Source organism: Haliotis rufescens, unplaced genomic scaffold (assembly GCF_023055435.1).
Source record: "Haliotis rufescens isolate VD_foot unplaced genomic scaffold, xgHalRufe1.0.p SCAF_5, whole genome shotgun sequence".
NCBI lineage: Eukaryota > Metazoa > Mollusca > Gastropoda > Lepetellida > Haliotidae > Haliotis > Haliotis rufescens.
Window position 1 is genome coordinate 53,914,615 of NW_025964223.1, and position 13,814 is coordinate 53,928,428.

The window sequence follows — 13,814 nt, forward strand, 5'->3', positions numbered from 1 at the left end:
TTGGGCGGCTCCTTATATATTAAATGTAAATCATATACAATAATTACGTCGCGTTAATTGATGCTCTCATTAAGTGATACCATTACACGTAATTAGTTTGAAAAGGTCATCATACGTTCACTCGCCTCTGTGTCGGTCAAGCGAATCTCGTAACGCTTCTCCTCTCCGTCAACAAAGACCATTCAAGAAAACAGGACCCTCGGCATTAAATCTCCCCGTAACTGTTCGGCAAATAACAATTCACATCCCTATTTTTTACGTAATATCTAACAGTGAGGAATGTAAACATATGACCCAAGTCACGCACGTTTAATAGCGAGTGGGTTGTTATCGCATTATTCCACCGTTAGGATGAGAGTGCTGGCTCAATTCTTGGAGGAGTCTCTTGCTCGAATCTGCACATGGCACACAATGGAAGGGATGTTGTCGTGCTCGGGTGGGGCGGGACGGAGGGAGGAGCTATGGCTTGGTTCTGCCACCGTGCCGCTGTAACCCGCTACCTCTAAGCATAGCTTCGCCCCAACATGCCCCAATGTTATTAGTATCAATATGGCAGCTCAGATTGCAACCGGCTCAGCTTTCAAGTCAATACAGCGGAGTGTAACTGGTATCGCATAGCCCGACGCCCGGCTTTCCACTCTGCTCAAGTAGCGAAGTACGGCAGAGCATTAGGCTCCTTGCTACCGAACTATCTAACCATGGACAAAAACTATGAAGAACCCGAGTCGGTCGCAGAGGATCTACCCGTTAAGATTAAGGAGGAACCTCAGGATGACATCAAGGTAAGGCCGTGTTTTCATTCTGTCATGAAGCCAACTGTCGTTAGCTTCGCTATCCAGTGACTCTCCCGTTAATTATCGAAATTCTCAGGCCTGTTAGGTATTTTAAGTATGACGGAAGACTCGCGAGTGGTTTACCTGTCTCGTTGCGTTGGTGGGAAAGGTTTTCAGCGAAAAACAGCACTTGTAGTTATCGTGTAAGCACTAACTTTCTCTCCTACTGTGTAAAGCAGACGATATTTCTCAGTGGCAGACGATATCCTGCTAGAAGGCGCCCGGCCCAGTCGCTAAGGTTGTATGGCCACTTATAAATAGAACGTATTTTCGCCGTGTATTACATCAGAACAGGGTCACTTATAACTATATAAACCTCTGTGTGTATGTGCAATCAATACGATGTCTGTTTGACATGACAAATGCATTATGTCCGACTCTGTTCATTTGTAAATGTTGGCGTCGTTCGTGTGTGTTCAATTTCAGTTAACCCCTTTACTGCTAAACAGGTAGGTATACATTTACATATGCGCTGTTAGTACATCGATACGCTTGACAATATATATCAAGTCATTTTCGTTTTCTGGCTGTTTTTCCAACTGAAAATAGAGCATCACATTTCAATAGGTTTTCTTTTTTTAAATATCCTGTCAGAAGTTTTTTTCATTTGGCGTGCGTCTGCATGACATGACCTGAAGCATGCGACAGATATATAATACTGAAATATTAATGTCACTGCTAAATATTAGATAGTTATATATTTTATAGAAACAATAGACAACCCAGAATATGTGGATGTGTGAAATACAATCGCGCATAGCTCCGATATGACCGACTGGCGCGTATTCGGTTCCTACAACCCTATCCCACATTTGTCATTTCTCTGAAATTCAGTCCGTTTGGTAAATTGATTCGAAATATTTAACATGAGAGCGATACGGGGTTGATTTCCTCAGTATTATTGTATTTCAAACTTGCATGATGAATATTCATGCTGTATTATGATCAGGGAGCTAACTTGACAGTTGCTGTTGGAAGCTCTTTCACCTGGGGTACTTCAACTTTTTACCAGTAATGATGTACGACATTTATCGCGGCACTATGTTTGTATGTCATTACAAACACACAGACTATGGGTTATTGCCTATCACCCCCATCATGATCTTCCTACCGTGGACAGTGACATGTTTTCTCATTAATGTGACAATCAAAAAACTATACAGCTCTGAAATATCAATGGACTTTTTTGAAAGGCACCTTTTTTTACATAACAGAGCACGGAAACGGTTGTTGTGTTCAACGTTTACGTCATGTAAATAGAGAATATGTAAGAGATTTCATTCGTATGATATTTTCCTTTTGATTTTTATTTGTTTACACTGTTTACATATTTCTTCACATCTTATTCCCTGATAATTACGATAATGTTATTTCAGTTATCAATATGTTATTACATACTTTTATCATAGAACTTGAAATGTGATTGAATTGTGGCTCTTTTGTCAAACAACTTTACACCGGAACTTTCATTGCTGTACAGCTCACTCAAGAATACCTAGCCGCTTGATACGGAATTGTATGAACACAGTTTCTGGTATATTTAGCCTTTTGGGCAACAGATAGTCATTAAGTCGTTAAAATAGAGTTTTCGGAAAGATAAGTGTGACAGATAATTCAAGATACTGTTTTATACATTTGAATTTGCAACATGATTCGTAACCAGTCGCTCTTTTCCGTTACCCCCTGTTCCGAATGTCCCGGAATGATACGAGTGGTTACGAAGGCCTCTGTTCCACAAAACCATTGATGACCCTAATATCGCCTGCACCTGCTGTAGGCGCGGTGATAACCCGACACCTAGCTCGGCAACCTGTAAGCCATAGAGGTTAGAACAATCTAATACACATACAGACCTGCTCTCGGAGTGGTTGTTAGTCGATAATATACAACAGTGCTGTCTAGCTTCAACAGGAAGAGATTCTGATGTTACGAGCCCAGAACGAAATTACGTGACCATGGGATTATGTTAGCTCACCTGGATGCCGTTGCGGGGCGTGTATGTGTTGGTGCTAATCGCTGTCCTTCAAACTTTTTTTCATCCCTATGAAGAGTCTTCTATCTGGAACCTGTGCTCGGGGGAGCGGATGTCGCGGGCATCAGACTTTGAGAAATATTTCTCACTACGGTGTTACAAGATGCGACAAAGCTGAAACAACATGGATACAACGTTCGGACAACGCTGTGATGTCGGAGTGTGTCAGCAGCTGCGTTTTAACAAAGTGTTCTTAATATATAACACTCACTTTGGTATCTGCGGGCGTACGTTGAAACATGGTAATGACAGTTGTGTGAAGGGATCACTGAAGATTAGTCATGACAACAGGTCTTCGCGAAAAAGTAAGCATATCCTGTCCTACCTACAGACTGTTGGAACGTCATCTACATTCAAAGTTGTCCGACCCGTGATGATCCGGGGTAGAATAGGTCTTCAGCAACCCATGCTTCAGCAACCCATGCTTGCCGTAAAAGGCGACTATGCGTGTCGTAAGAGGCGACTAACGGAATCGGGTGGTAAGACTTCTGACTTGGTTGAAGCATGTCATCGATCCAAAAGGTGGATCGATGCTCATGATATCAATCTCTGGATTGTCTGGTCCAGACTCGATTATTTACAGACCGTCGTCATATAGGTGGAATATTGCTGAGTGCGGCGTAAAACAACAAACCAACCAACCAAACCAACTCTCTGCGAATGACACTTCGTCAGAGCTGTGACTGTATGTCCCACAAGCCATGCTTCATTCCACAATGACATCTTAGCGCTGAGTCGGTCGTAATTCCCACACCTAACATAGAACTGTGACTGTGTTACTGCTACAGTCGCTTTGCGAAATTGGGTCCCGTTCTACAAAGCGATCTTAGCGGTACTCCTATCGTAAATCGGTGTTCAGTTACGGGAGTCACGATAGCCCAGAGCCCAGGAGCCTCATCCTGATGCTGGAACTGAACTGCATCCTTTGTACGAATATCAAGGACACGCTCCGCATGTCGTAACTTCAATACCCGAATATTGGCATAAGATAGTTCTTTGGTTGTTGTTGTTAAACGCCGCACTCAGCAATATTCCAGCTACATGTATATGAGGATTGTCTGTAAATAATCGAGTCCTGGCCAGGCAATGCAGTGATTGACTTCATGAGCATCGATACACGCAATCGGGATACATGCCTGACCACCCGATCCCGCTGGTCGCCTTTTACGACAAAAATGGGTTTCTGACGACCAATTCTAACCCGGATCTTCATTGGATCAGTTACATTGCTGAGACTTCTTTGCAGAACGGTTGACCTTACCATCTGTAGGTGTATCTCAAACCCAAAGTCTGTTCTCCATAAATAAATGTGATTTACTTTTGGTAGTCAAATCAACTATACATCAACTGTGCCATCTATGTTCCACATTAATTCCATGCCACACGTCCAGTGACAGTGAGGAGAATCATTATGTTCTAAGATCTATTGTGGGTTAAGAGCAAGTCATCGTTACTCTGGACGGTACTGTCCACTACAAATTCCTTCGGATTAACATACATGTACTTTACAATTAACGAAATATTGTACACAGTAATGCCCCTTATATATTCAAGGGGCGGTGGGGTAGCCAAGTGATTCGCTCGTCACACCGAAGATCCGGGTTCGATTCCCTACATGGGTACAATGTGTGAAGACCATTTCTGGTGTCCCCTGCCGTGATGTTGCTGGAATATTGCTGAAAGCGGCATAAAACCATACTCACTATCATATATATTCAGTGTCCCGTTTTACAAAGCGGTCGTATCGCAACGACTTTCGTAAGTCTATGTCAAAGTATGGAAGTTACGATTTTCTTAGCGCTGGGGTCGCTTTGAGAAACGGGACCAAGGTGCCCAGCAGGTGTTTGTCCGAAAGTCCGAGTTTTCGGATTTAGTTTTCTGACGAAAGGGGATTCACATAAAGATGGTAACTATTCATCCGGACACACATACATTCTCTAAGTTTATGAGTGAGTGAGTATGGTTTTACGCCGCTTTTAGCAATATTCCAGCAATATCACGGCCCAATAACCACTAGGCTACCCGACCGCCCATCTAAGTTAATGGCTGCAACTGATAATGGCACATACCTGTATATCCTGCTATGTTAAAGCTGCCCATACGTATGATGGGATGAGGCTTTCACGCAAACACAGCCAATGTCATGATAAATTTGAATTCTCAAACACCTGACGCCAGTTTCAGTGTAGAATTGTCCCGTTTGTTGCACCAGTAGGTATGCAACAGTACAAAGTGTCTGACCTAAACATATTACTGAGTGTGGAAATACCAGAAACAGATTTGATTTCTTCAATTTATCTGAATTACTTGATCGAAATAAGATGATTAGACTCGAAAGCTGGGGAAATATTAACACCTGTTGATACGCCTTTCTCACTGGATCGGATATCAAGTACTGCAAACCGTATGACCTTCTCGGCGAAGTCCTCAACGTGGGGCTTTTCGCGCAATAGAGCGTCCCACGTAAGGTGAGGTGAAATGGTGTTTAACGTCGCGTCCAAGATTATTGCACTTACATATAGCGACGTGCATGCTAGTGCTAGCACACTGAGATACCATGCCGCAGTTAAACAGGAATACCCCACTCAGACACTTTATACTGACTCCGAGCCGAGCCGATTAGCCCCTTAACGCCGAGCGCCAGACAGGGTAACAACAAGTACCATCTTTTAACGCCTTTTGGTATGACGCGGCCGGGGATCGAACCCGGGACCTTCCGCTCTACGGGCGGACGCTCTACCACTAGACCACGGAGGCGATCCGTCCCACGTAAGTGTCATTCAAAGGTTAAGTATGTCAATAAGGCTTGCCCAGCTTAGTTGACTGGGTATAACCACACACAGCGTTTCCCTGCTGCTAGTTGATGTTAAAAACTGTAGGTCTCTGGAATCCGATACACAAATCAACTGAAGGGCACGATCACTATTTACAACGTGTGAAGCAGTATTTGGACAGCAGAGCCCACCTTTAACAGTGCTCAGTCCAGCATGGCTTTCGCTCGTGTGTCAGGGGCGCAGTTGGTACTGAAACGCTGATAGACAATAAAGGTCGGATTGGGGAAATGCACAGACAAATTATGTACGAGCTTGGATACATAACAGAATTGGGAAATGTATGTTAAAGTTGAGCTGGGGAACCCATAATTTTCCGTTCATGTTACAGTGAAACCCAACAGATTTGACGAGTCAACAATACTCATCGTAAACGCGAGTCTCGAATGTCGGGCGAAAACCAATAACTGTTAAACTTATATAGATTTCGAAAGTCCCGTGTGATATCAGTTTCCTCGAGTTTCATTGTATGGTATTAGCAAATTCTCTCTATTGAACTCATAATTCAAATACGTAGATGTTGCATATCCTGTTGTTTCTTGCAGTTGTAATACTCGATGATGCAGTGTATTTTCCCCCAACTAGCAAACGTACACATCTTTGTCATGTTACGTCAACGGCAATTACAAAGTTGTGTCTTTGAGGAGACTGAAGTATGTACTTAAACCTCGTTACCACGCAACTCGAATGATCAGGCTCGCGTTTAAACCTGAACTCGGTACTACAACCTGGCGCCAATCCAGTGCCCCTTCCTAAGCTATCTTAACTTTACGACTATCATATTCTATGTTAAAGTGTGGGAGTTACAACACAGGGCTGCTTGCTTTGTTGAACGGCCCTTGTTGGGAGTCGGTAGTTGGTGCATCGTGGAAATTGAGACGCTGTATCTTTCTAACGAGGATAACCCTTTATTGCTAAAAGGATGAAGATTATAAAAACATAAATTAACAGATAAACTAAATATTTTGATGGAACTGTTAAAATTTGTTATGAAATCTATCTTGTCTTGCCTAGCATCCATGTACGATGGTGTAATTTCGTTGACACAGTTGCCATGTGTCTGAACCTAGCATCTGTTGGGGATGACTTCATCTTGTGCCATGTGCTGCCGCTTGTCCCGCGCCTCTCTTGAACAGAAGATGATGTCACTGTGCAGTTTAAGGTGATTCCTTCTTTAAGACTTTACCCCGTTTTTTTTATATCGATTGAGGCCATATACCAGATAGTACGACCATGCACTTGGCTACTTCTTTGATGACAGTATCGACTTCGAGTATCAGGTTGGAACCATTTTAGACCATGGTACCAAAATCAAAGGTACCGTTGCGTAAATGGGTCGGCAGTGCTTAAAGCGTTGACGCTCGGGTTCGATGTCCCAAATGGGTAAAATGTGTTGAGCCTTCACGTGGTATGCCCCCCATGATGCAGATGACCTGATGCTAAAGTATGCGAAAAAACCCTTGTCTGAACTTCACTCTTGACTTGGACGTATGCAAGCTTGGAGTATACCGTTACCAATGGACGAAATGCATAGTCCAATAACAATGGTCATGAATGAGGCAAACAACACCGCATTCAAACACAATTCTCTAACACAACTTGACCCAATGGTGTCTTATTTGTGTCATCGGCTGTCGCAACTGAGTGTTGGTTGGCCTTGTAACCGACGTGCAAGAATAATAAGCTAGTGTTGACTTTGGACATCCCATTATACGGTAATTCCATACTTGATGTAATCTATACCGTTTGACATGTGGGTAAAATATGCCAGACAGTATTTTATCAATTTATCTTGAAATTTGAGGAAATATAAATACGTTTTTTTTCTTGAAATGAAATAATGGTAGGTATATCAGTTACCTCCCCAGAGATTAAGCGAAACTGGATGCCAGGCGCCCTATTCGTACGGTGTCGGCTAGCCAAGACGTGTTTCATGGATAATATTATGTTTATATGTTTAATAATTAATTTACGACATTATACTTTTGTTTAATAAGATCTTTGGTATAGTTTTTTCATTTTCTATTCATGTCAGTAAGCTATCTGGGCAATTTCTAGACACTTAGCTACCAGGTGAATGAGGAATAGATAGATACGACACAAAGCTGTATTGATAATGACAATATGTCGCCATACTTTGTTGGAGCAGAATTCTAAATAACAAATGGATTTTCAGCGAATCAGAATAGCTAATGGGTCTAGATCATGCGGATATAAAAAATACAGAGGCTAGAGTAGATAAGTGTTGTTTTTGAGCTCACAAACCATGCCCGATGATGATAATGTCGACTGACGTCATCGTTGCATGACGTCATCGGTGTATAGTTGAATAGATATTCTTCCTTGCATGTGTTATACGAGTCGTGCTGACATTGTGACCAACCGATCCTTATTTAGCCTAATTTGGAACCTTGTCTGCCATTATGAGTTACAGTTGGCGGGGTTACCTTGATATAGGTGATGTGGCAACTACTTTATAACTACTTGGTCAATGGATTCCTTTCAGTCACCAAATTGAGTGAGTGAGTTTAGCGTCGCTTTTACCAGTATTACAGCAATGTCATACCGTGGCACACCGGGGATGTGCTTTAAACATGTGGGGAATCGAACCGGAAGATTGTGACTATCGTGCAAAGATGTGTGAGTGAGTGTGTTTTACGCCGCTTTGAACTGTTTCAGTTATATCATGGATTGTAGGCTTAATTAAGGACTGACTGTGTATTTTTTGCAGAAACTGTATGAATCCGCGTAGCGGATTCTTACAAAAGTTTGCACATCCGTCAATGCTTATAATTAAATTCGACAACGTAAAACATGTTTTATCTACAATAGTTTAACCAAAAACTCGATCGAACCCGAGGCCTTCCGCTCTCCAGGCGGACGCTCTACCACTAGACCACGGAGGCAGTTATACAAGATACAAAGTACCACACATATAAATATAGTATAGCCGAACAATACATTTTTGAGGACACCTAGTTTCAGGCATATCCATATTGTTGTATATTGTTTTCCCGTAACTCAAACTGTATCTCTGGCGCGCTTTGTCAATGGATTTGGTCAATATTGAACAGGGTGGCAACAGAGCTGGAGTTAAGATAATGTACAAGTTACACTCAGACGCATCAATCACTGCATCCAGCACACACGGCAATGTAGGGTATAGCTTTATACTAATTCGTTTTTCCATGAGTCTCCTTATTAACTTAGAGGCCGAAAATAACTACTAAAGTACTCAATGCGAATATTTCGTCTGCCGTGGTGTGGGTATTTAGCGCTGGAATATCAAATTGTTGAAATAATGGACATGGTATGGTGTAAAGAACAGATGTCGGTGTCATAGCTTACAGTAGGTAGACAACTCGATGTATTTTCAGTAGCAGTGATCGTGTGACGAAGTATCCAGTATCTGTTCACATTGATAGGTTAGTTCTAAACTGAGTTACCCGTTGTCATATTTCTGGCTAGTGAGACTATCCAACCCATCTGCCCAAGGCAAGAGAGTTAGCTGACTATAAAAGTCCAGTTTCCACCCTTGCCGAACTGGACTGGTATTATGGAGTTAGATTTTGGCTGGACTAACGAGTCTTTGCATAGTCCAATCAAAATCGCGCAATGAAATCGAAATCCGGTTCGTAAACTGTCATGCAGATTTCGGTCGATTGCAGAATTTGCAAAGCATGTGCAACGACAACTCGGTGTCAACAGATATTATCCAAATCTTTTCATGTTTTTAATTATGTCGCTCACGTGATTTGATGCACTTCGCGATGTTAGATCCGTTTCATCACAATATAGATCTTGATTATCGATCAAATCGTCTTGACTGGCCGCCGCCATTTTATTTGAGGCACAATGCGAGTGATATCTGGTGGAATCTGGTTGGTCCATAGGAGAGGCAAAGAAGGGACATAATTCGTAATAGCCACTGGTGGCGCTACGATCGAGCCCAGGATGAGTTAAACCTTACTCACTCACTATTGATTTTGTGATAGACGGATGTTTGATCGATAGATTTATAATAACATGCTTCGCGAACACCTGGTGTCATCACTGATTATTAGTGATCCATTCATATAATTTTCACTGCATGTTACCTTTTACGCCCAAATGGAATCTGTTTCGGCGGATAATCGTGACTGGTTATTCTCTGGCGTTGACGTGTTGTATCACATTTTATTACCAATAGAATCGAACTCGGACTTTCGGCGTAACGAGTGAACGTTTTTAACACAGGGCGAACCAAGGCTGGCGAAGATAACAGTTTGACTCATATCCCTACCAAGCGTGGAATTGAGAAGTTATCTCTTGTAAGTACGAGCCACTAACGTATACCTCAGCCAATCATTTTAATTGCTTTTAATGAAAGACCATGGGCCAAACGTATTCAATACATTTTAATGGTAAATGACATGATAAACAACGTTTGTCTTTAGAATTGACTTTGTAAATGTGATTGTGGTATCCACATTGATCGCCCTCTGCCATACCCTTTGGAATCGGTCTAAACTTTCGGGCAAAAGAAAGTATACACCCACGTTTGGTGGTGGCTAAAACTGAAACAAACACGAAATGGTAATTATTTGATGTTGTATTTGATACGGGTATCATAGGCGGTTTAACATGCATCATATCAAAGAGTATCTCACAACACGTGACGTACACGTGACGTCTGGAGGGTCACCGGGGTCGCAATTTCAAATCCAATTTCGAAGTGTCTAAACTTACGGCGGTTATTTGTGTTTATCCGAATTACTATCTCCAACATATATACATGGACAGTTCTAATAAGTTAAATTAAAGTTTGAAGATAAGGCAACAGAATAAAAGATGGAAAACCCAGTGACCATAATGCATAACAACACGATTGACTTTTGATAAGGCAATCTGTTTTACTTATACATAGATATCGATACCCTCCAACTGTAATGTTAGGAAGATTGAGTTTTTGTCTGCTTGTAATCGTAGGAAGATAAAACCGCTGTCTGTTCTTGTTCTCTTCCGGCGATGTACACAGCACCAGTTGCCAGTAGATGACGTATGACTGGCTAGCGCGCTTGTTAAATATAAATGGAAGGTTTATGTCAATCATTTGGAGATCTAATAAACAAGGCTTATTCGTTCGACGTCATATTGTTAATCTAAATTCAGATTTGTGTATTCCGTGTAGGTTTATCTTAAGGATAAAGCTGAAAGGTGACAGCGAGTTCGACACTAAGCCTTCGGGATTAGCCATTTCAGAATGGGGTCGTGTGGATGAACTGGGGTTTAAGACTAATTTTAGCATTAGCATGTCGCCAGAGTGGTGTTAATCACGCCCCCATCATTCAGGAGAAAATTACTCATCAGCAGAGACGGTTTTTAAACTGTTTGCTGCTGATAACATGTGGAGGAACATCCAAACTAATGCCGTCTGTTCGAGTTGATCGCTTTTTTGAAAGCCACGAATAGAGGTACATGGCGCTGTGAAAGCAAAGGTCATAACTGAGGTGAATCTGGGATTCGAACCCATGGGCCCTGACATCATCCATGGAGGCACATTGTATGTTAGACCACCATGACAACGTGCAGAAAGTGATGCCAATATTATATAGAAAGCGTCAACACCAGAGAACAACCAGACTCGATTATCCGGGGAAAGAGACCCCACTGGGCGTAAAAGGCGAAATAGCGGTAAAACCAGTATGAATGGATCACTGAAAATCGGAGAAGACATACGGTGTTCGCGAAAAGGGTAATTAAACCCAGGAATTTTGAAAGGGATACTAAATGATGTCATTCAGTTACGGATCTCATGGACTTTTTACGAAACTAGGAATGTTTCTGTTTCATGTTAAAATTGCTAGTTGTGACGGGCGTTTGCTAATTGGGGTTCGTAATCTGCCATTGTAGTAATACGTAAGTGTCTCAGAAGTGGTATCCGGACAAGGATAAAGTCAAGGTCAAGATCAAAGACAAATCCAATGCATTCAAACTGATGGTAGCTGTGCAGGATATTGGTCATCTTCCCGAGGCAAGGGCCTTAACTGATTATAAAAGTCTAGTTTCCACCCTTGCCGAACACTGATGGATCCAGGCTCGATCGTCGCGCCACCAGTTGCTATGACAAGTTATGTCCCTTCTTTGACCCTCCTATTCACCAATGAGATTCCACCTCAGTTCACATCGCTTGCATTTGCTTCGAACAAAATGGCGGCGCCCAGTCAAGACGATCTGATCAATAATCAAGATCTATATGGTAACAAGACGGGTCTTACAACGCGAAGTGCATCAAATCACGTGAGCACCTTGATTAAAAACGTGAAAAGATTTGCAAAATATCTGTCGACGCCAAGATGGCGGTACACATGTTTGTAATGCCTGCAGACGAACCGGATGTCTAGTTCGTTACGTTATTTTGATTGGACCAGGCATAAACTCGTTAGTCCAGCCAAACTGTAACTTAGTTAACGCCCTTACCTCGGGGAGATGGATAATGGTAAGAAATGGGGTTATAGCTCACGGTTCCATGCATCTGTCTGTACACTCATATCTCTAACACAAGACTCTGTCTAGCCGAATTTGCGGATAAGTTTCTATGCCAGGGAGAACCACCACACACAATATAGGCAACTTCACTCAGAGATAGTTTCATTTTCCAATGAAAAATATTATTTTAATGTATTTTATTACTTTGGTCCACTTGAAATTTGGAACTGTTAGAAGCGATCCTTTTGTGGGAGGTACAGAACGACCTCTGTTACATTACATTACATTATTGTGCTACTTTTGGGTCACGTGGGACTAATAGTCTTCCAGCTTTTGATATCGCTCGATGATGCTCTTTTGAATACAAGGCAGAGTACATACCCGGGTCAGGCAGGGATAGTACACACTCGAGTTCCTTCAATTTTAGGGGACTATTGAGGGCATTTTTTAATTGTTGAAAACACCAATGCAATACTAATGCAATAATACAAGCACTACGATTGCTTATTGTAGCGCTGTGTCGACCTTAACTATTGATAGTTTACTTGTCATCGGGTCGTGCGCAATTGCGATACTTCGATCTCCCATTGCACCCCTATAACTCGACGTATGTGTTAGTCCTGTCAGCATCCATACCGGCACCATGGACATACCTCTTGTCTCGAATTCCTTTTACTCAATGGTGCGGAATTAACGGTTGACTTCAAGTTGTCGACGTTTCAATTTCTAAATTAAGTTTGCGCTAAAGTTTTCGTTGTAGAATGACACTGGTTAATATAATCAAAGATTGTAAATTCACAGACCCATCGAATTACAGCCAAGCCAACACTGATCTTATGTCCATTTTGACAAGCAGAAACTAAGTGATATATCTGTAGCTTAATCCACATCTCTAAGCTCCATTATACAGTGTCCAATTTACTCCATTTTGACACATTTACAAAGACTGCATGACAACAGTGTCATTATATTTGTTTTTTGATGAATTACGCAAGTGAAATAAGTTTGAATGAATGCTTTTATGGAACATCTAGAATTTCGAGTGATCTATCACAGTTTTAATAATTACTTTACGCATGCAATGATAAGATAACAGAAGATGATGAATAATTTCATTAGTATATAAAGACATTTTCAAACGAAACATGACACCAGTAAACTCTATTATTTAATAATTACAATCTCCCGATTTCTCTTCAAGTTACAATGATCATTTGTCATGCCAAAGCCAGCACGGAACTTCGTCACAGTCAGACGACATCCACGAACATTCATCATGAGATGCACGTAAACATCAAAGACGCCGCAGTAATTATCTCACCTGTAATATGCCATGCAGGTGTGCCTCAAAGACGGACAGCTCCGACAAGGCATTCTACATCAAAAACGATATCAATGATCGAATTGGAAATAGTCACTAGCCTAGCTTCATCAAATTTGATAAAGGCCGAGTTGTTATCTTCATCACTATGGGCTCGCGTCATCAATAGCCTAGTATAGTTATAGGTTCCGAGAAAGACAGCGCGAGATCCATCGTTGGCCCTCGACGATAGAATGGCAGAATAACAGCCACTAATTACAGTGATGGATCACAGGCCTAATAGTTGTATATGACCAGCCATAGTTACCTTCTCGCTTCACACAACGATA

At 41.8% G+C, this 13,814-nt stretch overlaps 1 protein-coding gene across 1 annotated transcript in view; it reads left to right on the forward strand.

Moving 5' to 3' along the window:
- The first annotated feature begins 372 nt into the window (after positions 1-372).
- The window catches only part of LOC124126178 (sine oculis-binding protein homolog), a 99,123-nt gene continuing 85,681 nt past the window's right edge, over positions 373-13,814 (forward strand). The window contains exon 1 of the mRNA XM_046489553.2: positions 373-782. Coding sequence (XP_046345509.1) covers positions 699-782 — 84 coding nt within the window. The 5' untranslated portion in view covers positions 373-698. The remainder of the gene's footprint in view (positions 783-13,814) is intronic.